Source organism: Ruditapes philippinarum, unplaced genomic scaffold (assembly GCF_026571515.1).
Source record: "Ruditapes philippinarum isolate M1 unplaced genomic scaffold, ASM2657151v2 ctg10541_1_1_1_1, whole genome shotgun sequence".
Lineage (NCBI taxonomy): Eukaryota > Metazoa > Mollusca > Bivalvia > Venerida > Veneridae > Ruditapes > Ruditapes philippinarum.
Window position 1 is genome coordinate 1,487 of NW_026853858.1, and position 27,226 is coordinate 28,712.

General features: G+C 33.4%; 1 protein-coding gene across 1 annotated transcript; it reads left to right on the forward strand.

Annotated features, from left to right (window-relative positions):
* LOC132738180 (outer dense fiber protein 2-like) lies at window positions 1-27,226 on the forward strand (the record flags this gene model as incomplete). Its single annotated transcript, XM_060725645.1, is given in 11 exon segments — window positions 1-180; window positions 2,171-2,306; window positions 5,360-5,470; window positions 7,911-8,015; window positions 9,332-9,382; window positions 16,309-16,467; window positions 16,893-16,941; window positions 17,218-17,269; window positions 19,527-19,608; window positions 20,294-20,500; window positions 27,128-27,226. Coding segments are annotated over 11 exon segments (1,231 nt in total), but the record flags the coding sequence as incomplete, so codon positions are not given.

Genomic DNA, 27,226 nt, shown 5'->3' on the forward strand with positions numbered 1-27,226 from the left:
AGTTCAAAAACAGAAAGCCGCTCAGTCTGAAGACCGTGCGGACCAGTTGGCCGCAGAGCTGTTGGAACGTGACGCCAAATTAGAGGACACTCGTGTACAACTTGAGGAATTCTCCTTACGTCTTGAAAAGTCTGTGAAAGAAAGATCCCAAGCTGCAGCAGAAAACACAGCACTGAAGATGTGAGTTTTTAGTTCTAGAGCCCAGAAAAACAGATTAGATTAGTGTATAGCTTTGAGCCATTGTAGAAAACAGATTTTTGTGTAATAAAAAACTTTTTCTATATCTGATACAAAAAGAATTTTAGTATAAATGTGTTATAAAGTTACCTCCCTTTTGTATGTTTATTAATTATATATAAAATGTATCAGAAAGTGATTCCTTTTGTATGTTTATTATTTATATAGACCATGACTGTAACAGTTTAAAGATCTTGCTTGATTGAAAATCTTGCTTTTCTTTATATAAAAAGGCATTCAGAAATTTTGTTGTTATAGTTATTATTCTTAGTAAGGAGCTTTTATTAATTTTCTTCAGAAATAAGATTTTGCTTTTTCTTTTGTGCAAAATTTTGAGAATTATTTTTAAATGTAAAAGGGAACTCCTGTGTAGTGGTACTAGATTTTGATGAACATATTTTGCATCAGAGTGTATAAAATAATGAGGCTTTTTTTGTACCATCATATACTAATATTCCATTGCTTCAAATGAAAATGCTTACAAATGTGTAAATAAATGCATGGAGCAGTTAACTGGGTAATTATGCGGAGCTTACAAAATTTTGAAATCATTAATTTGGAATGTGTTGGCAGGTGTTTGTTTTCATTTTCAGGTTCTCACTTGAAACAAGGCTATTTTCTAATTTAACAACAATATTGCTCTTTTCTTTGATAAAAACTTCAAAGGAACTCCACTGAGGTCCAAATGAAGCCATTTTGATGCATTTAATGAATGAGTTGCATGCTTGTTATGACCGTATGCTGCTGATAAGAATGAATTTTTAGAATTGAAATGCTTTTAAGGGGTGTATGGGAGGAATACATAATAAAAAGTGAAATTACTAGTTTTCATGCTAATTTATGTTAAGAATTTTTTTTTATGTATATTATGTAAGAACAAAATTCAAACACCAGACTGCGATATTTGGTTCTCAGGGTAACTGTAAAGTGGTTACATGGTAAACTTGCCATTAACAGTTACCTTCCGGTCTTTATTGGCAGCCAGTGTAAGGTTCTTATAATTTCACATCATAAAATTAATGTATCTTTAGAAATTGTTGATTTGAAACTTTATATGAACAATGTTGAGAAATAACCATTAGTTCTCACATGACTGATTATTTGAATAACTAGGCAATGGGGATCAAGTTAATATCTGTTTAGTAATCAATATTCTAACAATACCCGCGTGGGGCGTCCGTGGCCGAGTGGTTAAGGTCGTTGACTTCAAACCACTTGCCCCTCACCTCTGTGGGTTCGAATCCCGACAGGGACTTTGGATTCTTTCATGTGAGGAAGCTATCCAGCTAGCTTACGGAACGTCGGTGGTTCTACTCAGGTACCCGTTCGTGCCTGAAATAATGCACGGAAGGGCACCTGAGGTCTTCCTCCACCAGTAAAGCTGGAACGTCACGATATGACCTATACTGCGTCGATGTGACGTAAAACCCAAAACAAACAAACAAACACTACCCGCATTTTTTCACATTGATCATAGAAGAACCGAAAGTGTGTGCTATTATGCAATAAAATCACAGTTTGACATTCTATATTTAGACATGTGACGTAATCATTATACCTGTGACGTAACCTCTAAAAATGTGATGCGCTGAAAATAAGTACGGAAACAAATAAGGTGCAATTTAAGTAAAATATAAAGTACGGCAGCATTTTTTTGTTGATATCATGTTAGAATGGAAATAATATATCCAAATAAGTGATTTTATCACTTGATTACATCACTGTTTGTCGTTCGGATTAGCATCATTATATCACTCGGGCTACACCCTCTAGATATAATTCCTCGCATCCAAACTCCAAACAGTGATGTTATTGAGCGATAAATCACTGTTTGGTATATATTATTTCTTAACTACATGACAGTTGATATGACAGCAATCGAAATGTAATTCCATTTGTAATTAATGATTGATTAATTAATGATTTATTTCAGGCGGTTAGAAGAGCTGGAATCACTGTTAGAACGTGTTGATCACAACTCGAAGGCTCATATCGAAGAGCTCACTGCCAAAGTTCACACAAAAAGCTCCGAGGCTTCAAGCCTTAGTCTTGAGAATGAACGCCTTAAGGTATGTATAGGTGAAAGGCGTGCAATAGTATTAAGCTTAACGAAACTTGTGAGTACCGTCATATCAAATTTGTGGGAAAGATTTATTCTTCCAAAATGATTACCTTGTCAATTGAAAAAGTGTATTGGCTATATATTTGTTGTCTGCTGACTTGATTTTGATGTCATATCAACTATGCAAGTTAATATATGATAGTAAAGTCAAGTATTTGGTTAGAGGATCTCATTCTTGCAGAGGATTTTAACAAAAACCTTTTGTTAGAATGAATATTGGTAAGGAGTACTTACAAGTTTCATTGATGGAAAGTGATACAATATGTACTAGTATATGTCAGGGCAGGAGACAAAAGATTATATGTTGAATCTGATTATACTCCTAGATAGGGGATCCAGTACATAGTATTAACTTTTAAACAGTATGTATTAAATTATACAAAATATATTTTCATTAAGTAAATTTCGGATAGTACAAATTTTTTTATTTTTTTTTAATAAATAAATTTAAACAGGGTAAATAAATTTTGACATTTCATTTCAACGTTTTGAGGCAAAATTGATTTGCTCTTTAATAGTATATAGTAATTATGTCTCCCCCACCTCGGGGGGAGACATATTGTTTTTGCCCTGTCCGTCAGTCCGTCCGTCCGTTCCGTGTCCGTCAGTCCGTCAGTCCGTCAGTCGTCCGTCCGTCCATCTTCGTTTCCGGACGATAACTAGAGTTCCTTTTTGACCTACAGCCCTCAAACTTCATAGGATGATTGGTCTTATAGAGCTGATGATTCCCTATTGTTTTGGGTCAGTAGGTCAAAGGTCAAGGTCACACTGACCGTTGGTCAATTTCTCGTTTCCGGATGATAACTAGAGTTCCTTTTAGACCTACAACCTCAAACTTCAATAGGATGATTGGTCTTATTGGAGCAGATGATCCCTATTTTTTTGGGGTCAGTAGTTCAAGGTCAAGGTCAACAGTGACCGTTGGTCAATTTTCTCGTTTCCGGATGATAAACTAGAGTTCCTTTTGACCTACAACCCTCAAACTTCATAGGATGATTTGGTCTTATAGAGCTGATGATTCCTATTGTTTTTGGGGTCAGTAGTTCAAAGGTCAAGGTCAAAGTGACCGTTGGTCAATTTCTCGTTTCCGGATGATAACTAGAGTTCCTTTTGACCTACAGCCCTCAAACTTCATAGGATGAATTGGTCTTATAGAGCAGATGATCCCTATTGTTTTGGGTCAGTAGTCAAAGGTCAAGGTCACAGTGACCGTTGGTCAATTTTCTCGTTTCGGGATGATAACTAGAGTTCCTTTTGACTTACAGCCCTCAAACTTCATAGGATGATTGGTCTTATAGAGCTGATGATACCTATTGTTTTTTGGGGTCAGTAGGTCAAAGGTCAAGGTCACACGTGACCGTTGGTCAATTTTCTCGTTTCCGGATGATAACTAGAGTTCCTTTAGACCTACAGACCTCAAACTTCATAGGATGATTGGTCTTATTGAGGCAGATGATCCCTATTTGTTTTTGGGGTCAGTAGTTCAAAGGGTCAAGGTCACAGTGACCGTTTGTCAATTTCTCGTTTCCGGATGATAACTAGAGTTCCTTTTGACCTACAGCCCTCAAACTTCATAGGATGATTGGTCTTATAGAGCAGATGATCCCTATTGTTTTTGGGGTCAGTAGGTCAAAGGTCAAGGTCACAGTGCAGTGGGGGAGACATGCGCTTTTTTACAAAAGCATCCTCTAGTTAATACAAAATTTATTTTCATTATTTAAATTTCGGATAGGTACAAATAATAGATAATAAATTTTGAGGGAATTTCAACATAGTTTTGATTGGATACCTTTTTTGGTCAGGGTATTGGGTGAGAATTTAGGTACTTATTAATTAATAAATTTTATCAATTTTATGCCCCAAATGTTGCCCAAAATAATGTGCCCCGCATGTTACATTAAGAGATGGGTTTGGTATATTATGCATGGGTTTATTGTGCAGTGTGCTATAGGAATTATTATTTACATAATGCTGTATGCTAGAGCAAATATTTCATGTTTGATTCTTTTTGTCTTTTTTCCTTGCAGGTGAAATATTTATAATCATATAATTATATTATAATATGAATAGAAATGTTGATTTCCAGTTTTATAAAAAAAATTTTTTTTTGATATACTGAGTATACTCCACTTGTTGTATGAATTATCATCCGTGGCTACCGCCACTTATGAAATATTTAATTTCATACCACTCGATGAAAATAAATCCTGTATTTATAGAAAAAACTGAAATATCCTCTATATATTTCATGAGTGGCAGTAGAAAAGACAAGAAAAAAATTGCATAAATCTGGACACATGGTTCTTTAATCTGTTGTATAATGTAAAATTTTTTATAACAATGGCCATATGATTATGAAAATAACTACATTGACTACTGTGATCTAAACAGAGTAAGAATATGGTGCAAAATGAATTACATAAGGTAGTACAAATAATGATCAAATGAGGCTATGGTGAAGTCAATTAATTTGTTCATAGGCACTTGAAAATTAAAGACAAAATTACTTACTCAAAGATTTATTCTTGGAAAACAAGAGGATTCATTGCTGTAAAAGAATTTAGTTTGAAAAAAAATGAATAAATAACGTAATTTAGATATTTGGAATGAAGTTTGCTTTATACATAAATTAGCATGAATTCTTAGGGATCAGTCTTTCTGTTTGTTTTTAATTAAAGACATCTAAATAATGTTGTCTTTAGTTTAAATGATTGAACAATTTTTCGATTTTCCATATTGCCTCAAAGATAATTGTGTGTCATGCATGGTTCGTTTTTTTTTAATTGCATTTTCTTATTTATGAGTTAAGTGCATTACAACCACAAGCAACAGACCAATTATTATCATTTAGTTTCCATATTTGCATTACATCCGTGAGCAAAACTCACCGGCATTATGTTAATAATGTGACATATCATATCAAAGGTTTCATTTTACGTTTTGTTGCTATGAATGTTATATGTTGTTCTCACTTTTATTTTTATCGCACACTTCACACAGTCTTCTATCACTACGATCGAGACAAAATTTGCCCAGGCAGACGAGGAATTGATGCAACTGCGGGCAAATCTCAAACATTACGAGAATCTCGTTGACGAGTACAAAACACAGGTAAGTGCGGTCACAATAGCAAGCAATTGTTAACACAGAAAAATACACATCATTGTTTTGTTGTTCACTCAATCATTTTCACCCGAAACTTTTTTTTGGTTTTATTTCATTGCTATTGTTGAACTATATTTTGGGGCTATGCATTGTTTTTAGTTGAAATCTCATAACAGATGTCAAAACTAAGATAAGTCCTGGGGTAGTTGCAAATCAAAATATTTGTTTAACGTTTTATTCAATTCTATTCATATTTGATTATACTGAATTCAGCTATACATATTTAATTCAAGGGCAGTAACTATAAACATGCCAGTAAAACTAGGAGTAGTTGCCCTTTGTTGATATTCTTTCTTTAAAGGCTAAATTAAAATTTTCCTCTTTTTTTGGTAAGAAAAAATATAAATTCTGAGATTTAAGAATCATTTCATGGTTGAATAAAACCCCTTTGACTTTAGGTTCCTTTAATATTTAAAAGTGAGGGCATTTTTACATAAGAGTTTTTTCCCCTCTTTTTTGTTTTCCTCTGTATTCACATTGTGGTAAAGTGAGGTCTTGTTAGAATAGATGTTGGCTTTGGTTTTCTTCTCTTTTGCACATCACACTTTAAAATTTAAAATCTTTAATATTATTTTATTCCTCAGTAGAGTTTCATTTAATAACATAAATAACTCTGGCTAATTTTTCGGTAATCAATGGTTTCATCGTAAGAATACCTTTGGCAGGTTATATTTTAAAGGCAGGTTATATAATTAAGAATATACTAAAAATCGTGTAAACTATTTGGGGAATGGTAATATTGTTTTAAGGGTTTCCAAACTAACAAAGGAAAATATCAAACAGCTTGGACCAACAGTTCTGTCATTATCATTAAATTACTCATTTTGGTGTATCTGTTAAAATGCCACAAAATGATAGCCATGACACTTTTCCCTCAAATGTAACATAATATTTCTATAATAATAACTGTCACAGAATAACTTTGATACAGTCCCCAATAAAACAGTTCCCAGAAATATCTAATAATTTTTCATATTCATTAATATATCAAAATAATAACTTTGACACAACCCCATGTAACAATGAACTAATTCCCTGCATACCTCACCAACAGTCCTGTCTTTCATTAAAAGCCAGCCTACCTTATGTTTGTATATAAAAAAGTGCACTAAGATGAAGACAAAGTATAAAAAATGTCTGAAACCATTTAGTTCTGTTCATAAAAGGGTCTGTAGAACTTTTAGGTCTAGGCCACTTGAATGTAAACACTTAAGTCTACAAATTTGACACTAGTCCTCGAAAGATCCAGTCCAGTTTGATAGGGGTTGGAGTATTTATATCTTTTTTTGGATTTAAATAAATTATTCCAATAGATGCAGGCTTTGCTAAAATTATGCAAGAAATAATCATAAAAAATGTTCTCATTAACTTAGTTTGCATGCTTCATTATATTATAAAGGAAAAGTATTTATTTGAATATAAAAACAGTGATTCAGAATGCATGGCAAGTTTTAAATTATCGGAAGTATGGTGTGATGATATGAAAAGCTTGTAGCTTGTTAGAATCTCTTGTAGTGGTACATCTACTGGTTTTATATGATTTTTATTTTATTTTTTTGAATTAATACATACTATAGTATGTGTACATATAATGATATTGCCAGTTTGAAAAAATAAGTGGCCTATGGAATATAGAAGTGACATTCTTAATAATTCGGTGGTGTCTTTTTGTCGCAAAATTTGGTATTTTTTAAAGAAATCGATTATTAGTGACATTTTTATAAAGAACAGAATCGTATGTTTTGATTTGTTATTGAGAATTGTATAGGATAATAAAATTTCTGCAGTAAACTTGTGCTAATTCAACCTGTTTTTCATCATTTTCCATTTTCTTACAAGATCAAGTAAGTGTTATCAAATAAAATGGTTGTACATATTCTTATGCTCCCAAAGGGCGGCATATTAAAATGCTCTGTCCATCCGTCTGTCTGTGCATCCCCTCTTCATTTGTGTCCAAACTGTAACTTTGTCATACATTAATGGATTTTAAAAAAGCTTTGCACAAATGTCTACCACATCGAGATGATGTGTCGCATCCAAGACCTTTGTCCCAAGGTGTGAAGTTTGCTATAAATAGCACTTCATTTCACAGGAACAATATTAAGCAATTAGTTACTTACATTCTCTTTTCTTTTCTTAATATCTGCATGCTTAAGAAACCTTTTCCGGGGCATTCGTCACTTGCGTGATAGCTCTTGTTTATCATCCATTTCAAATACCAGCATTGGAAGATAACAGAACTTGCTGAGATTATATGTACAAGCTATAAATTGTATAAAAATACCATAGACAAAATTTCAGAAACTTGAAAAATGAATAGAATCAGTAGATTTACCTTAAAACTAGGTCATTAGGCTGGTAGCATCACTTTCCTCATTTTCTACAGATGAACCAGTCCAGGCGGGAAGCAGACGAGACGACCTTTGAACTCCGCGAGACAAAAAAGGACTCTGAGCGTCTCAGAGAAGATAGTGAGGCTGAACTAGAAAAGGCAAGCTACTCTGAATGTTTTTGTCAACTGTGACATAAGAGTCACCTCCCCTTTTTTAACTGGATATTAATTGAAACTTGAGAATCATCTCCCTTTATATTGGGTTTTAAATGAGAGTCACCTCCCCTTTATATTGGGTTTTGATTTTGAGTAATATCATTGTAAAGGGATGGTCTTTAACATTATGCATGAAATAAATGTGCATTATATATATTTTAGTGAGCATTTAATGCATGAAGTATTATTTAAATTAGTATAATGGCTTTCATTAATGGCTTATTCCTATATCTCCAGCATGCCTATTGTATCTTCATTTTGTATTGCCATTGTAAATTCTTCACAAATAATCCTCACAGTATGCTATATATAACAATGTATGCTCTATATATAACAATGTAACAATAAATAAATAAATAAACAACAAAGGGACATAATCTTGCTATTTATAGTTAGGATAATAACTAACAGTTATTCCTTTAACAATTAGTCAAGTTACTGCTTGCTGATTAATGTTATAACATTTAACAAAAGTATTGTTTAACCACTAAACACAATACATTATATACAATGTACATATAATATACAAGTATATTATCATAAGAAAAAGTCTTTGCTAAACAGGTAAAATGGCCGGAACATTTTATTCTGTTTGCGTAAATTTTTCATGTGTATTAAATAACAGAAACATTTTATGTTACAGCTTTTTAGGGAATAAGCCATATTATAACGGAAACAATATAATTGTACTGTTGATAAATTTTATAGAAATATTTCATAGGATATAGATTTATACCCTTGAGGTAGAAAAGTTTAGCAGCATAAACTATGTATCAGTGTGAAGTATTGAAGTTAGGAAATACTGTATTTTATCACATAAACCGCGGCACAGGAGTGTAATAAAGCCATTTAATAGAAACGATATTACACTAGTGTAATAACACTTTGACGTGACGTCATTATTTTGCGCTATATAGAAACATAGCATTAAAGCGCGCTAATGTTAGCGTTACACTATAACTGCGTCATTGAAAAATAACTCATTTCAACAGTTTACTGTTCTTAGTTTATATATGTGATAAAAAGAATATCATATTCGTGTAGATTCAATACTAAATTTATTGAACGAGTTGAATAAAACAATATTGTGCTCGCCAGAGGCTCGCATAATATGATTTTATTCAACTCGTTCAATAAATTTAGTATTAAACTACATTCATTCAATATCCTCTATATATTATTAGTATTGTCGTAATAAAACATTAACAACAACTTGCAATAACAATGCACAAAGACTGGGGATATCTTATCTCTTACAGCTGCAGTCACAAATATTGTCCTGTACTTCTTTCTGTGTTGTCCTATGTGCGGTAAATAACTTCACTGTTCACATCATTGTTCACTGTTCACAACTCTATCATTGTTCACTGTTCACAATAATCAAAATGTTCACTGTTAAGAGTTTTGTTGCTTTTGTGTGTTGCGTTGAATGTTTGGTGTTTTTTGTTGTTTTTGTGAAATGTATTAAAATTTTACTGTTGCATTTACAGAATAATTATGTAAATGATTCATGAACTTTTGATGTCCTTTGTTTTACAGAGTTGAAAGGTCGAATTTTTATTGTATGTACATTAAGATTTCTTAAATTGATAACTTTTGTTTATTGAAATGATAGACATAATTCTCTTCTGAAAAGCGAAGAAAAAAGGTTTTAACTTATGATGCTCAACTATCCAAGTTTCCTGTATCAATCCAAGTAGTTTTTCTCACTTTTTAGCTCACCTGTCACAAAGTGACAGGGTGAGCTTTTGTGATCGCTTTTCGTCCGGCGTCCGTCCGTCCATCGTCCGTCCGTCCGTAAACTTTTGCTTTAAATGACATCTCCTCATAAACCACTGAGCCAATTTCATCCAAACTTCACAGGAATGTTCCTTTGGTGGTCACCTTTAAAAATTGTTCTAAGAATTTAATTCCATGCAGAACTCTGGTTGCCATGGCAACCGAAAGAAAAATCTTTAAATATCTTCTTTTAAACAACCCTAAGAGCTAGAGCTTAGATATTTGGCATGAAACATCTTCTAGTAAGTGTCTACCAAGTTTGTTCAAATAAAAGCCCTGGGGTCAAAATTGGCCCCGCCCCAGGGGGTCATTGATTTTCCCTATATGCATATAGTAAAAACTTTAAAAAATCTTCTTTTAAAGAACCCAAAGAGCTAGAGCTAAGATATTTGGCATAAAACATCTTCTAGTGAGTGTCTACCAAGTTTGTTCAAATAAAAGCCCTGGGGTCAAAATTGGCCCCGCCCCAGGGGGTCATTGATTTTCCCTATATGCATATAGTAAAAACTGAAAAATTCTTCTTTTAAAGAACCGTAAGAGCTAGAGCTAAGATATTAAGCATGAAACATCTTCTAGTGAATGTCTACCAAGTTTGTTCAAATAAAAGCCCTGGGGTCAAAACTGGCCCCGCCCCGGGGGGTCATTGATTTTCCCTATATGCATATAGTAAAAACTTAAAAATCTTCTTTTAAAGAACTGTACGAGCTAGAGCTTAGATATTAAGCATGAAACATCTTCTAGTGAATGTCTACCAAGTTTGTTCAAATAAAAGCCCTGGGGTCAAAATTGGCCCCGCCCCAGGGGGTCATTGATTTTCCCTATATGCATATTGTAAAAACTTCAAAAATCTTCTTTTAAAGAACCCAAAGAGCTAGAGCTAAGATATTAAGCATGAAACATCTTCTAGTGAGTGTGTACCAAGTTTGTTCAAATTAAAGCCCTGGGGTCAAAATTGGCCCCGCCCCAGGGGGTCATTGATTTTCCCTATATGCATATAGTAAAAACTTAAAAAATCTTCTTTTAAAGAACCCAAAGAGCTAGAGCTTAGATATTTGGCATGAAACATCTTCTAGTGAATGTCTACCAAGTTTGTTCAAATAAAAGCCCTGGGGTCAAAATTGACCCCGCCCCAGGGGGTCATAGATTTTCCCTATATGCATATTGTAAAAACTTAAAAAATCTTCTTTTAAAGAACCCAAAGAGCTAGAGCTAAGATATTTAGCATGAAACATCTTCTAATGAGTGTCTACCAAGTTTGTTCAAATAAAAGCCCTGGGGTCAAAATTGGCCCCGCCCCAGGGGGTCATTGATTTTCCCTATATGCATATAGTAAAAACTTAAAAAATCTTCTTTTAAAGAACCATAAGAGCTAGAGCTTAGATATTTGGCATGAAACATCTTCTAGTGAATGTCTACCAAGTTTGTTCAAATAAAAGCCCTGGGGTCAAAATTGACCCCGCCCCAGGGGGTCATAGATTTTCCCTATATGCATATTGTAAAAACTTCAAAAATCTTCTTTTAAAGAACCCAAAGAGCTAGAGCTAAGATATTTAGCATGAAACATCTTCTAATGAGTGTCTACCAAGTTTGTTCAAATAAAAGCCCTGGGGTCAAAATTGGCCCCGCCCCAGGGGGTCATTGATTTTCCCTATATGCATATAGTTAAAACTTAAAAAATCTTCTTTTAAAGAACTCAATAAGCTAGAGCTAAGATATTTAGCATGAAACATGTTCTTATGGGTGTCTACCAAGTTTGTTCAAATAAAAGCCCTGGGGTCAAAACTGGCCTCGCCCGGGGGGGGGGGGGGGGGGGTCATTGATTTTCCTTATATGTGTAAAGCAAAAACTTAAAAATCTTCTTTGAAAAAACCCAAATAGCTAGAGTTTAGATATTAAGCATGAAACATCTTTAAGTAAATATCTACAAAGTTTGTTCAAATAAAAGCCCTGGGGTCAAAACTGGCCCTGCTCCAGGGGTGTCATTGATTTTAACTATACATGTATGTGTATAGTAAAAACTATAAAAATCTTCTTTTAAAAAACCCAATGAGCTAGAACTTAGATGTTTAGCATGAAACATCTTCTTATGGGTGTCTACCAAGTCTGTTCAAATAAACAAATAAAAGCCCTTGGGTAAAAATTGGCCCGGGGGTGGGGGGGCCTATATACAGGTGAGCGACCTCAGGGCCATCATGGCCCTCTTGTTTATTCATAAATTTATCATTCCTGATTTTAAGAACTTTTTTCTTAATTTGTTTCATGGATGCTCAAGTTTTTCTTGATAGTAAAATAAAAGTAGTTGTTTATTTTAAAAGTGTACAGATTTTTATAATACTGCATGTTTGTAACATCACTTAAACTCTCACCTGTAAGGAAACTAGCTTAATTAGGTTAATAGTTCTTACTCAAGTGCCTGTTGTTGCCTGAAATAATGCATGAAGTGGCACCTGATGTATTGCATGTATTGTCCTGCAACACGAGAACTTGACAGTTAACATAGACCCTGATATTTTTGGTGTAACTTAAACATACAACAAAACTATAGTATTACATAATATTATGTAACGTCATAGACAATGAATAAAAGGTGAAGAATGACAGTATATAAAGGCAACATTTATTTGATTCAGGTATTATTACCAAGGTTAAGGTCAAAGAGAAAGTCGGGAACATATAGTCAGGTATATAACATGCACTGGGGCTTCAGTAACTTGTTTTTTGAGTGCTTAGTTGGAGAATAACTTGCCAGAGGCGTGGTTAATGTGTCACATGATTTCTACACAAATAATTGATTCTTGTTTGTATACGTGGCTCTAGAGACTTGCTAGAGGTGTGGTTAATGTGTCACATGATTTAGCAAGAATTTGTTGACACACCCTTTAGTTCTACCTTGTTTGTGGGTGGCTCAAGAGACTTGCTAGAGGTGTGGTTAGAGTGTCACATGATTAAGTAAGAGTCTGTGGACACACCCTTCAGTTCTACCTTGTTTGTGGATGGCTCAAGAGACTTGCTGGAGGTGTGGTTATTGCGTCACATGATTTAGCGAGAATCTCATGACACACCTCATAATATATGTACAGGGCTTTGCTAATATTAATGTGTTAATGATTGGCTAAAGAAATATGATAAAAGTCATGGTTACTGGGTAACTGCACCTCATAAATTAAAGCAACATACTTATTCATAGAATGACTTTTTTGTTATTTATACACAGGGGCTAGGGTTAATTGTGTTTGATGGCTGAGTTTTTTTGCCAGAGGTGTGGCTAATTATCACATGATTTACAGAGTGACAGCTGCTGAAATCTTTATACAAATGAAAAATATGCTGTGGTTGTCCATTATTAGCTCACCTGAGCATGCTCAGGGTGAGCTTTTAGGATCGATGATTGTCCGTCGTCCGTCCGTCCGTCGTCCGTTCACATTTAGTTGTTAACACTCTAGCGGTCACATTTTTGCCTCAATCATCATCAAACTTGGTCAGGATGCTTATCTAGTTGATAGCTCGGATGAGTTCGAACATGGGTCATCTCGGATGAGAAACTAGGTCACAAGAGCTAAAAATAGAAAAACCTTGTTAACACTCTAGAGGTCACATTTTTGCCTCAATCATCATCAAACTTGGTCAGGATGTTTGTCTAGGTGATAGCTCGGATGAGTTCGAACATGGGTCATCTCGGATGAAAAAGTAGGTCACCGGAGCTAAAAATAGAAAAACCTTGTTAACACTCTAGCGGTCACATTTTTGCATCAATCATCATCAAACTTGGTCAAGACGCTTGTCTAGGTGATAGCTCGGATGAGTTCGAACATGGGTCATCTCGGATGAAAAAGTAGGTCACCGGAGCTAAAAATAGAAAAACCTTGTTAACACTCTAGCGGTCACATTTTTGCATCAATCATCATCAAACTTGGTCAGGATGCTTATCTAGTTGATAGCTCGGATGAGTGTAAACATGGGTCATCTCGGATGAAAAAGTAGGTCACCGGAGCTAAAAATAGAAAAACCTTGTTAACACTCTAGTGGTCACATTTTTGCATCAATCATCATCAAACTTGATCAAGATGCTTGTCTAGGTGATAGCTCGGATGAGTTCGAACATGGGTCATCTCGGATGAAAAACTAGGTCACAGGAGCTAAAAATAGAAAAACCTTGTTAACACTCTAGTGGTCACAATTTTGACTCAATTGTCATCAAACTTGGTCAGGAAACTTGTCTAGGTCATTGCTAGGAAGAAATTGAACATGGGTCATCTCGGATAAAAAAGTAGGTCACCGGAGCTAAAAATAGAAAAATCTTGTTAACACTCTAGTGGCTACTGTTGTGATCCAAATATTCTGTTAATTGGTCTGAAAGTTTGTTTTGATGATTTCTAAGTCAAGTTCGAACATTGGTCATCTTGGATGAAAAAAACTAGGTCACACCGCCCAAATATGGAAAAACCTTGTTAACATTCTAGTGGTCACATTTTCGACTCAATTATCATCAAACTTGGTCAGGATGCTTGTATAGGTAATTGCTTGGATGAGTTCGAAATCGCATGTGGAACTAGGTCACCGGAGCTAAAAATAGAAAAATCTTGTTAACACTCTAGTTGCTACTGTTTTGATCCAAGTATCCTTGAAATTGGTCTAAAAGTTTGTTTTGATGATTTCTAGGTCAAGTTTGAATATGTGTCACCTGGGTAAAAAACTAGGTCCCACTGCTCAAATATGGATAATCCTTGTTAACACTGTAGTGGTCACATTTTTGACTCACCTGTCATGAGACTTGGTCAGAATGCTTGTCTAGGTAATTGTTTGGATGAGTTTGATAAATCAGGTGAGCGATCTAGGGCCATCATGGCCCTCTTGTATTGTTTTGGTCTCTGTGTGTTTGGCTATTGCACTGGGCTGTTGGTTGCTGGTCGCACAGAATGATTTGGTATGAAATAGGTAATTGTTTATTCATGGCATAAAAGTAATTTTTGCAAAAGAAAGATCCTTCATTTGATATTGATGCTGCTATTTATGAATAGGTAAACCAGCCTATTTAAAGTTAATTAGGAATAATAAGATTTGAAACCAGACTGTTTACTGGGTTACTGATGAAAATAAATATACTCTGGAACCAGTCTTGAATTCTTGTAGTTGATTGGATATTTAAAAGTACTTAGAACAAGTATCATCAGACTTTTTTGAGGGGATAAGTTTGAGTAGAAATTATACCATTGACATCTAAAAATTCCTTTTGTAATATTGTTTTGCATGTTTATAAACTAAAGGTTTATTTAAGTTTTAGTAATATTTACAACTTTATTAATAGTGGTTCATGACCAATTTTCTTTATTGTTCTGGTACAGAGCAAATTATGAAAACAGTAGTTCTGAACTTAAGTGCAGTCAGACCATACTATATAATTGTCATTTAATAAATTTTTGCTATTTTGTTAAATTGAAACTCTTTAAAATTTGAATGGACTGTTCCAAATTCAATGCAGGACAAGTTCATTACATAACTTCAGGTTAATTATCAAAGCATTTTGTACTTCTACATGTTACGTGATGTTTATGTGGTTTACGTGTGTGTTTCTTGTTTCTCAGCAGACGACAGTGTCAGCTCCAGGCCAGGTACCAGTCAGCCATGTTGTAAATTATGTTGTAATAATTGCATATTTCACAAAAGTTATGTCTGTTTACAAGAGAAAAAAATTCACAAGTAATAATAATTATATAACTGGATAAAAAAATTCTGTTAATTTTATGCACTTAGTGACTATTACTTCCTTTGAATGATGAAAAAGCACCTTTTTTTTAAGATTAAAAAAATAATTGTACTGAATTATTTAGTACAAAAGTTTTAAAGTTGATGTTGTAAGGAGCACTGATATGTTTAGATATCATTTATTGGAAATCACATCAATGAAGTTTCAACAAAATCAGCAGCATTATGAAATAGATAAACTCTAATTTTGTAAAGTTTGAATCCATATCTTTCATCTTGAGGAATTGTCAGTTTGGAAACAGGATAAAGTTGTTTTTCCTAAATGCTCCCACTCTGAACTCACAAACAAAATTTATTGTGTTTTCAGGCTTAAACCAGACAATAAAAACTAATAAAATGTTTAAAAAACTTATATCAAGTACTAAAGTCAATCTTAGATGTTAAAATGATTTCTTAGATTAAAAACATATTTTATCTTTGATTCAACAGGATGTTTACATAAAAAAATAGTCTGATTTTAAGCATATTGCAGGTGCATGATGAAGTAGTAACCCTACACCATTGAATTTCCTTCCTCAGATGTTTCAAGTGACATTGTCATCTTCTGAGTTACTTACATTTGTTTCATAGTATAATTATGTATCGCAACTCATTAAACATTTTTCATTAAACATTTTTCAACAAGGTTACATATATAGCGCCCTTCACTGCCAAAAGAATGATTCTGACATGTTTTTATTTTGTTATTCTACAGGTTAAAACACAGCTCCAAGACAGACTGCAAGAGTTACAGCCCCTGCCAGAAATGTTAAAGAACACAGAGTTACGGTTACATGAGTCTGAAGATAGTCTGAGAAACTCGGAACGTAGAAATGTTGAAAATTCTAAAATCATTTCAGAATTACAAGGAAAGGTAAGATAGAAATTATTTTAATTTTTTTTTCGGCAATGGTGTCCTTTTTTACTGTGATGCAGAATTTTAAAGTTACTGCAAGGATTACTAGTGTTATAATTGATAAACAGAAATGATAAAATTAAAAAAAAAAAGACTGCCCCACTCTTTATATGAATTGAATATTACAGATATTTTCTAAAGGACATTTATAGATACTAAGTATTTGTGTTGGTCAAAGGGGTTATTGATTACTCGGGTGACATTTAATTACCGGTATAAAATTGAAAACAAATACGACAAAATGTAAAGTTATTTTAATTTTACCTGAACATTGGCCATTTATTTTTGGATGGACATAATGTCCCTTAAACTATGTTCGTACAACTTTAAATCAAACTGAAAGACAAATGTTTTCTCTTATATTGTTGTTATTTATTGTCTAGGTTGAAACATTGACAGAGACCATGGAAAGGATGAAGGAGAAATTACAAGGTACCCAAACTGACAATCACTCCATGAATGACAGAGTTGTCACCCTTGAAAGGTAAACTTAATATACATGTATTATTTTAAGAAATTACAAGGTACCCAAACTGATAACCACTCCATGAATGACAGAGTTGTCACCCTTGAAAGGTAAACTTAATATACATGTATTATTATAAGAAATTACAAGGTACCCAAACTGATAACCACTCCATGAATGACAGAGTTGTCACCCTTGAAAGGTAAACTTAATATACATGTATTATTTTAAGAAATTACAAGGTACCCAAACTGATAATCACTCCATGAATGACAGAGTTGTCACCCTTGAAAGGTAAACTTAATATACTTGTATTATTTCAAGAAATTACAATGTACCCAAAATGATAACCACTCCATGAATGACAGAGTTGTCACCCTTGAAAGGTAAACTTCATATACATGTATTATTTTAAGAAATTACATGGTACCTAAAATGATAACCACTCCATGAATGACAGAGTTGTCACCCTTGAAAGGTAAACTTAATATACATGTAGTATTTTAAGAAATTACATGGTACCTAAAATGATAACCACTCCATGAATGACAGAGTTGTCACCCTTGAAAGGTAAACTTAATATACATGTATTATTTTAAGAAATTACATTGTCTAGGATCTTGTTTTATTATCAGGCACTAAGAATAATCAAGCATGCTGTCCTACTGACAGCTCTTTCAATAGTTGAACAGGCTTTTCTATCATTTTTACAATTACATTTATAAACGACTTAACTTTCAACATATAATATGCGATAATTAATGAATAATTTTGTGACATTGATACAGCAGTGGAAGACAGGTTGTTGGGAATATTCAGACCAACAACCAAATGGACTACTTTATGAAGTAAAACAATATTTATGTTGTGCTTTACTTATATAACAGTAATTGTTGTATATATACACTTAACAATGCATCTTTGCACACACTTATTTTTCAGTTTCAAGAATTTTAAGTCACAATTCATTGCATGTACAGACACTTAAAATCATTTTACAATGAATTTATGCACACATTTAGAAGAGATTTCTTTTTTTTTCTTCTTATTTTCGCTCTAAGGAATTCATATATGTAACAGTTACATACATTTTAGCTAAATTATCATGCACACTTGTGGATTGCCTTGAATTTGATAAATTGTGCATCATGATTTATTCACCAATGTTAAGCATTATTTTTTTTTCTTTCTGTAAGAGACACTTTCTTATTGTTTTTTTACATATCAATTCATACAAATTGATCTAATTGCATGTTCACATATAAATATTTTTATTTTACAGACAAAAGTTTAAAATATTTGAATGGTTTTTATTCTATTTTTTTATTCACACATTTTTCAGCACAAGGAATGATATGTATTTCTGTTTTGTTCCTTTTTTAACAAATTTTATTTTTCTTCATAAATTTTTTATAAATACATTAATTATCTCCCTTTATTTCTGTGGCTGAGCTACCTTATATATTTTGCCCCTCATCATTGTTTAGTGTGCATTCAGGAATGGGTTTTGAATTATTTCATGTATGTAAGCTATTCAGCTAGCTCACAGAAGGTTGATATTCTACTCATATGCATGAAAGGGGTACCTGGGATTTTCATGGGGGCATCACTGGCCGAGTGGTTAAGGTCGTTGACTTCAAGCTACTTACTCCACACCACTGTGGACTCGAATGCCTATAGGGACTTTGGATTCTTTTAAGTGAGGAAGCTATCCAGCTAGCTGACAGAATGCCGGTGGTTCTACTCAGGTGCCAGTTTGTGCCTGAAATAATGCACAAAAAGGCACCTGAGGTCTTCCTCCACCAGTAAAGCTGGAATGTGGCCATATGACATATACTGCGTCGGTGTGACATAAAACCCAATCAAAGAAACAAACAAACTGGGGTCTTCATGAGGGCGTTCATGGCTGAGTGGTTAAGGTCGTTGATTTCAAATTATTTGCTCCTCACCGCTGTGGGTCTGAATCCTGACAGAGATTGTTTCACGTGAGGAAGCTATCCAGCTAGCTGAAGGAACGCCCGTGGTTCTACTCGGGTGCCAGTTTGTGCCTAAAATAATGCATGAAAGGCAGGTCTTCCTCCACCAGTAAAGCTGGAATGTCTCCATATGACCTATACTGTGTTGGTGTAACGTAAAACCCAATGAAACAAACATACTAACCGGGGTCTTCATCAGTAATGCTAGAAAGTTGCTTTGACCCTAAACCCTTAAAAAAATGTAATGAAAAATGAATATATTGATTACATAAACAAAAATCTTATTCAAACCTTAATCACAGACAAGAAACATAACTCTCCCCCTTTGCCTAATTGTGCATTCAATCTATACACATAATTTATTTTTATTACAATCAACTATACAATGCTTTATAAATCTTTTCTTTTTAATATACATATGTATATAAATGAAAATTATTATAAAAAATGTATATATTTTCATAAAGAAATCCCTACTCATAACCTACCACATTTCTCTTGCACAGAAACAAGAAACTTTTTGGGGGGTCTAATTGAACACATGTATACATATAGATTATGAATTATTATTACAGACGACTTCAGGACGCAGAGGAGCAGAATAGGGAGCTGTTGACAACTGTAGCCAGGAGGGAGGAGGCCTTACATCAGAACAATGTATGTGTAAATAAATGATGTTTCTATAAGTTTTATACATGTATTGAAAAGGTATTCAAAATACTACCAGGGGCATGTAACTCTACCAGTATTGAAATTTTACTGTAGTCAAAATTTTACCAGGGGTGTGTAATTGCCATATGACCTTAGCCATATCGTTGTGACGTTAAAAGGAAAGAAAAAGATAATTTTTGAAGATAAGCTTGGGGTTTAAAAATAGTTATTGATAAAAGGTATTTGGTTTAGTTGGAAAACCCTTTTGATCAATCAAAGTAAAATTGACTTTTAAGATGGTAAAATTGAATTTTTGCTTATTTTTACAGTTTGACAATATTGTCATACTGCTTGCGGTAGGAGCATTTCATTGGTTTGGTCAAAGTCACTATTTCTATAAAAATACTACTTTATTACGAATAAAGATTTTTCAAGACAGAAAAGATATGATAATGTATAGAGAACATTGAGAATTGCAGAGGTGCTGTTTTCAATAAACCCTGCATTACAATATCATCATATCATTTGAAAAAGATATGTGTAAAGAGTTAAAAATCATATTATTATTAATGTTACCTTATTATTGAAGTACTCACCAGAATGTCTTACTTATCGACTACCATTTCTGGTATAATACATTGTAAAATTAACGAAATAAATTTCAGTTTCTGTTCATATATTTTAAATATAGTTAAGGCTGGAAGACCGGGAGAGAGAAAATGCCAGTTTAACTCGCCAGTTAGAGGGAGCCCTCACCGACCTTCGACGTCAGCAAGAGCAGACACGAGACAAGCAGCAGTCCAAGGAACGCACGTTACAAACACGTATCGTCGACCTTGAATCACAGCTCAGTCAAACACGTGCAGAAGTTGCTCGCATCAAGCGTGAAAAAGAAGAGGTACTGATTAATAAATCTATAAATGAGCCGCGTCTTGAAAAAACCAACATAATGGGTTTGCGACCAGCATGGATCCAGACCAGCCTGCGCATCCGTGCAGTCTGATCAGGATCCATGCTGTTCGCTTACAAACCCTATAGCAAGTAGAGAAACTGATAAGAACATCATGGATCCTGATCAGACTGCACGGATGCGCAGACTGGTCTGGATCCATGCTGGTCGCAAACCCATTATGTTTGTTTTGTCGTGATGCGGCTCAATTCTATTATCAAAGTCTGCTTGGTCACCAAAAATTTACGATTTACTGTGTGTTTGTGAACGATTAAAGATTTGATTTCTTATTTATCAGTGTAGCTTTTATATTTGTATATTTAGTAGAAAACAAGGAGTAACGACTGATGATGACAGCTGTCATTGATTAAGTGCATAGCATATTGACGATATATCAATATCAAATGACAAATATCGACGATACACTGATATATCGATTATAACTTATAATTACATGTCTGTAATTGACTTTCAAAATGATTTCATTAAAATACAATTTTCTGTTCATTCAATTATTATGGTGTATCTTGTTTTTGTATTATTTAGCAGTATTCCAAAGGTCTTAAATTTTTCTTTGAGCTATTCGTGTTAAATTAAGGCAGGGAGGCGGCCCGGGTCTTTATCCACCATTTTAAAGTTCAAATTCAACTTTGACTGTTAATCTGTGTAATTTTTAACCATTATGAATTATATTTAAAAAAGTTTAAAAAAAAATTTTTTTTAAAAAAAGATTTCGAAAAAAATAAATTTTGTTCTTCGATTATTTTAGGCGGGAGAAATTTTGGTTTGTAACCCGGATCGGCTCGAGAGTCACACGTCTAACCCCTAGTTGCAGTTTCATTTTTTAAACTTCCTAATTTCGGTGACATTTTAAAATATGCCTTTACGCCAAAGAGGTCAGGATATCCATGACACTGCAAAGAACTATTTTAAGCATTTTTATATACAATATTTATTTACGTATATTTTTTAGGTATTTTATATTCAAATTAGGACGAGATTTTTTTTATTGATAATTCTTTTATTGTTTATCAATGAAAGGTGTATAATTATGATTTATCTGAATCGATTTTCCAGTATTGCGATCAGTTTAGTATGCTAGAAATCAATGATACTTTGTTTAACTTTGGAGATTTTCTGTTTTGATATTCTAGGATCTGTCTACACGGGCATGTATACCTTATTTTTTCAATGGCCAAAACTTAAAGAAAAATATATGAACAGTTCACAAATAAGTATAGTTTTGTTCTTACAAGATAAATCTCTAAAAGTTTACACAATTTTATTTTTTAACAACAAAACTTGCTGAAGTTTTAAATTTGTAAAAAAAATTTTAACGTTTTTTTGTGTTGGTGATATTATCTTGCATTTGAAACTGTGGACAAATTGAAGCAATGTACAATTTGTTTAGTCTTTGATTAATTTTCGATACTTGGTATCATATTGAAAAGGAAATTGTTTAGAACTAGTGTTATTTGTTCAGCATTTATAATTTTGTGTTGTGAAAACTTCAGAAGTGAAGCATCATGAGAAAATTATGTGTATTAGTGATAGAATTTTCTATATACATCATGAGGACTTTGTGTGAAACAGGTTATAACTGGTTCTTTATGTCATAAGACTTAAGACTGTTTTGCGTCAAAACTCGCCAAATCTATGATTATTGTAGTATAATACTATGGGAAAAAGCATTCATGCCCTGTATGGTGCTTCTGTGGTACTTATATTCTTTATATATACCTTCATAACAGTCATTGTATTATTGTTTAACATTTTTTTCTTGTAGGAAAGATTAAAACTCAATTTTTTTTTTTAAATGATTGGTCTTAAATAAACCTGTATGTCAGTTTTAATAGTCTGTAGTTTTTTTTATCTATAAAAAATGTTTTAATTAGGCAATCGGCACCTTGCTTTTATCATATTCTTAAATTTGATTTTCAAATATTCATTGTGATTTGTACAGACTGGAAACCTTTACTAAACATACAGGCAAGTACAGTAAAACCCTGATCACAAGGACCACAGTTGAACCCCTTAAGGACTGGGTAGCTTGTGCAGTTGAATCCATATGACCAATCTATATAATTGAATCCATTATCAAAAAATCATAACTTATAAAAGACATTTACCAATAAATCAGGCTTGTAGTTAAATATTTTAAATGCCGGAATGGCTACTATTTTCTTTTCTATTGACTGTTTGTCAGAGACGATGTTTGACAGTAACTATTATTATTATCATCAGAAAAAAGTTATTCTTTGGCTTTTATTATACTGCCAGGTCATTTACCTAATAATATTAAATTTTTATCCGTCCAAAAGTTTCCCTTATGTCTTGTAATGTAATTGTATTTTTATTTCGCCAGTGAATATTAGTTTTATTTTTTTCCACTAAACTGTACCAAGATTTTATTTGTTTTTCTTCTTTTTTCAAGAAAGAAATTTGTAGACTTTTGCATTTTCCATGCTTGTATTTAGACTAAGAGCAAATATTGGTTGCCCTTGGTAACCGAATTGGAAAGTTTTGGTAATCATGTTGAAGGAAGTGTGTCGCACCAGTAAAATTATGTAGATATATATAGAGTGAATTCTACAGAAATGTATTGCTGTTAGGGGATCTTGATCTGGACATAAGTGTGTTTTATTCTTGAATTTTTTATCAATTTTATCTGTGATATTGTATTGAGTATATATTGTTTTACACATGTTTATTTGTTTCCTACGTCTTTTTATGTTCGGGAAATGTTTATATTATGTTGTCCTGTCTCATAATAAATGTGCTTTATCAATTAGGCTACAAATGGTATTTAAAAAGATAATTGGTTTACAGAAATGTTAAAAGAAGGTAACTCTTCCTCAGAAATTTTATAGATAACTGGATTTCAGAAAGATAACTGGTTTTTGGAAATTTTAAATTAAGATAACTGGAGGACTAGTTTTCTGAAATTCTAAATGAAAAAATTCAGAAATATTAAATAAGATAACTGAATAAGTAGTTTTCAGAAATTCTAAATGAAAAAGATAACTGGTTTTCAGAAATTTTAAATACGATAATGATTAACTAGTTTTCTGAAATTCAAGTTATACATGTAACTGGTTTTTAGAAATTTTAAAAGAAGGTAGCTGGATAAATGGTTTTCAGATATAAAAAAGAAAGAAAGATAACTGGAGTGGTTGGGTAGGGAGCAGGGGGTGGGGGGTAAATAGCCAGACATCATTGTTATAGTAATTATTTAGTAATGTACAATGATAATGTAAAGGTGAAAAAAGACCTTTTAATGAAAAGAGGTCTGAAATAAACCTCAGTCACAACAGTCCCTCTGTTTATTTGCTTTTTAAATATGTACTTTTTTAGCAATTTTCTGTTTTTGTTCTATACTTTCTCTAGTAAAAATCTTATTTTCAGCAAATGAGGAAAGCCAGGACATTAAATTCAGCTATTGTTTTCTCTATTTTAGTGTTTTCTTTTTCGCCTTTTGTAACTAAAAAAGAGGAAACTTTAAAATGTTAAAGAGAAGTACATCCCAGACATTTTTGAGATCAGTGCAAATGGTTTAAGTGTTACTATAAATAGCAATGATGTCATCATGTATTTCACACATAGTTTGAATGATAATAAATAATACTGCAACAAAATGTTCCTAGGAAACTTGGTTGTGCTGAATTTTCTGTTAGGAGAGCGATTGTTTTTAATTTTCTTTTAGAAAAACAACTGTTTTGAATTTCCTTATACATTTGTAGAAGAGCGACTTTATTTAATTTATTAATTTGAGGCGTGGACATTATTCTTTATTATGTATACAATGGAAAATAGAAAATAAAAGTATTTTTATATTGATTGCTTTGTTGATGATTTGTTTATAAGTGTAATGAAACACCTGAAGATGTGTACCTATTTATTTAATCTTCTCACAATGACTAAGTAATACATGGTATCCGGAACTCGGCAAATGTGGATTTCGTAGGTACAAACAAACTTTTACCGTTATAGCTTCACAGTGCATTACCAGTCACAATAGATTACTAGTAGTCAATCTGTTGGGCTTATTTTCGAAGCTGTTAATGTCGAAGCTGTAACTGTAAAAGTTTGTTTGTACCAACGGATTAGCTTGGTTAAACCCAAATATTCTTAAATTCCAGTTTGAGTCTATTACATGGTTACACTTATCCTGCAGGAACCAAGTTATTAGCCTGTCTTACCAGTATAGACATTTATGCAATTTAATACCAAGTTCTAAACCATCAGTAACTCATTTTTATGCTCCCCGAAAAAATTTCGGGGGAGCATATAGTCGCCGCCTTGTCCGTCCGTCCGTCTTTCCGTCCGTCCGTCCCCTTTTCTTGTCCGGGACATAACTTTGAAACAACAAGAGGTATCAACATGAAACTTTGTAGGTAGATAAATCTCATTGAGTAGGTGTGCAGTGCACAAGAACTGTAACTCTGCCTTGCCTAATTTTTGAATTATTCCCCTTTGTTTATTTTACACTTTGAACTTTGTCCGGGACATAACTCTAAAAGTATAAGAGGTATCAACATGAAACTTTGTAGGTAGATAGATCTCATTGAGTAGGTGTGCAGTGCACAAGAACCATAACTCTGCCTTGCCTAATTTTTGAATTACCCCCCTTTGTTTATTTTACACTTTGAAATTTGTCCGGGACATAACTCTAAAAGTATAAGAGGTATCAACATGAAACTTTGTAGGTAGATAGATCTCATTGAGTAGGTGTGCAGTGCACAAGAACCGTAACTCTGCCTTGCCTAATTTTTGAATTATTCCCCTTTGTTTATTTTACACTTTGAACTTTGTCTGGGACATAACTCTAAAAGTATAAGAGGTATCAACATGAAACTTTGTAGGTAGATAGATCTCATTGAGTAGGTGTGCAGTGCACAAGAACCGTAACTCTGCCTTGCCTAATTTGTTAATTACCCCCCTTTGTTTATTTTACTCTTTGAAATTTGTCCGGGACATAACTCTAAAAGTATAAGAGGTATCAACATGAAACTTTGTAGGTAGATAGATCTCATTGAGTAGGTGTGCAGTGCACAAGAACCGTAACTCTGCCTTGCCTAATTTGTTAATTATCCCCCTTTGTTTATTTTACACTTTGAACTTTGTCCGGGACATTTCTCTAAAAGTATAAGAGGTATCAACTTGAAACTTTGTAGGTAGATAGATCTCATTGAGTAGGTGTGCAGTGCACAAGAACCGTAACTCTGCCTTGCCTAATTTTTGAATTATCCCCCTTTGTTTATTTTACACTTTGAACTTTGTCCTGGACATAACTCTAAAAGTATAAGAGGTATCAACATGAAACTTTGTAGGTAGATAGATCTCATTGAGTAAGTGTGCAGTGCACAAGAACCATAACTCTGCCTTGACTGATTTTTGAATTATTCCCCTTTGTTTATTTTACACTTTGAACTTTGTCCGGGACATAACTCTAAAAGTATAAGGGGTATCAACATGAAACTTTGTAGGTAGATAGATCTCATTGAGTAGGTGTGCAGTGCACAAGAACCGTAACTCTGCCTTGCCTAATTTGTTAATTATCCCCCTTTGTTTATTTTACACTTTGAACTTTGTCCGGGACATAACTCTAAAAGTATAAGAGGTATCAACATGAAACTTTGTAGGTAGATAGATCTCATTGAGTAGGTGTGCAGTGAACAAGAACTGTAACACTGTCTTGCCTACTTTTGGAGTTATTGCCCTTTGTTCATTTTGACACTTTGAACTTTGTCTGGGACATTACTCTAAATTTATAAGAGATATCAACATGAATCTTTGTAGACAGATAGGTCTCATTGGGTGGAAGTGCAGTGCTTAAGAATCATTACTCTGCCTTGACTTATTTTGAAGTAATTGCCCTTTGTTTATTTTTACTTTTTGACTTTTGACCTGGACATTACTTTAAAACTATTACAGATATCAACATGAAACTTTGTAGGTAGCTAGATATAATTGGATAGAACTGATATGCTTAAAGAACCTAAACAAAGCCTGGTCTAATTTTGGAGTTATTGCCCTTTGTTCATTTTTACTCTTTGACTTTTACCCGGGACATAACTCTGATATCATCAGGAAACTTTATAGATAGATAGATCTCATTGAATAGAAGTGCAGTGCAAAAAAACATAACTCCGCTTTGCCTAATTTTGGAGTTTTTGCCCTTTGTTCATTTTTTTTATACTTTCCTGTGTCCAGAACCTTCTCGGGGAGCATCACCCGGTTCAACCGGTTCTTGTTTACAGCTGCTAATGAAATAAAATGGGTGGCTGGGTGATTAATTTCCAAAGACTTTTATCCCCTTTAGGTCCTGCAAGTGACTATATATAATTACATGTATGTATATCACATTGACTCACTTATGGAGGTAAGTTAGTGAAACTACTCAGGTTACTGCACCTGACGTCTTCCTATTTATAGCTGTATGACCTTTACACTGTTGTTGTAAATAAAAATCAAACCAAATAAATTAATTGAAAATAAAAATTCACATATGGTGCTTGTAAATTATTTCATTCTTTGGTTATAATTTCTATGAATGAATTGTTTTGTTTAATTCAGTTGGTGGAGTTGAAGAATGGAGAAACATACAACGGACATTTAGTAAGCTGTGATAACTGGATGAATATCAATCTTAGAGAAGTTATTTGTACTTCAAGG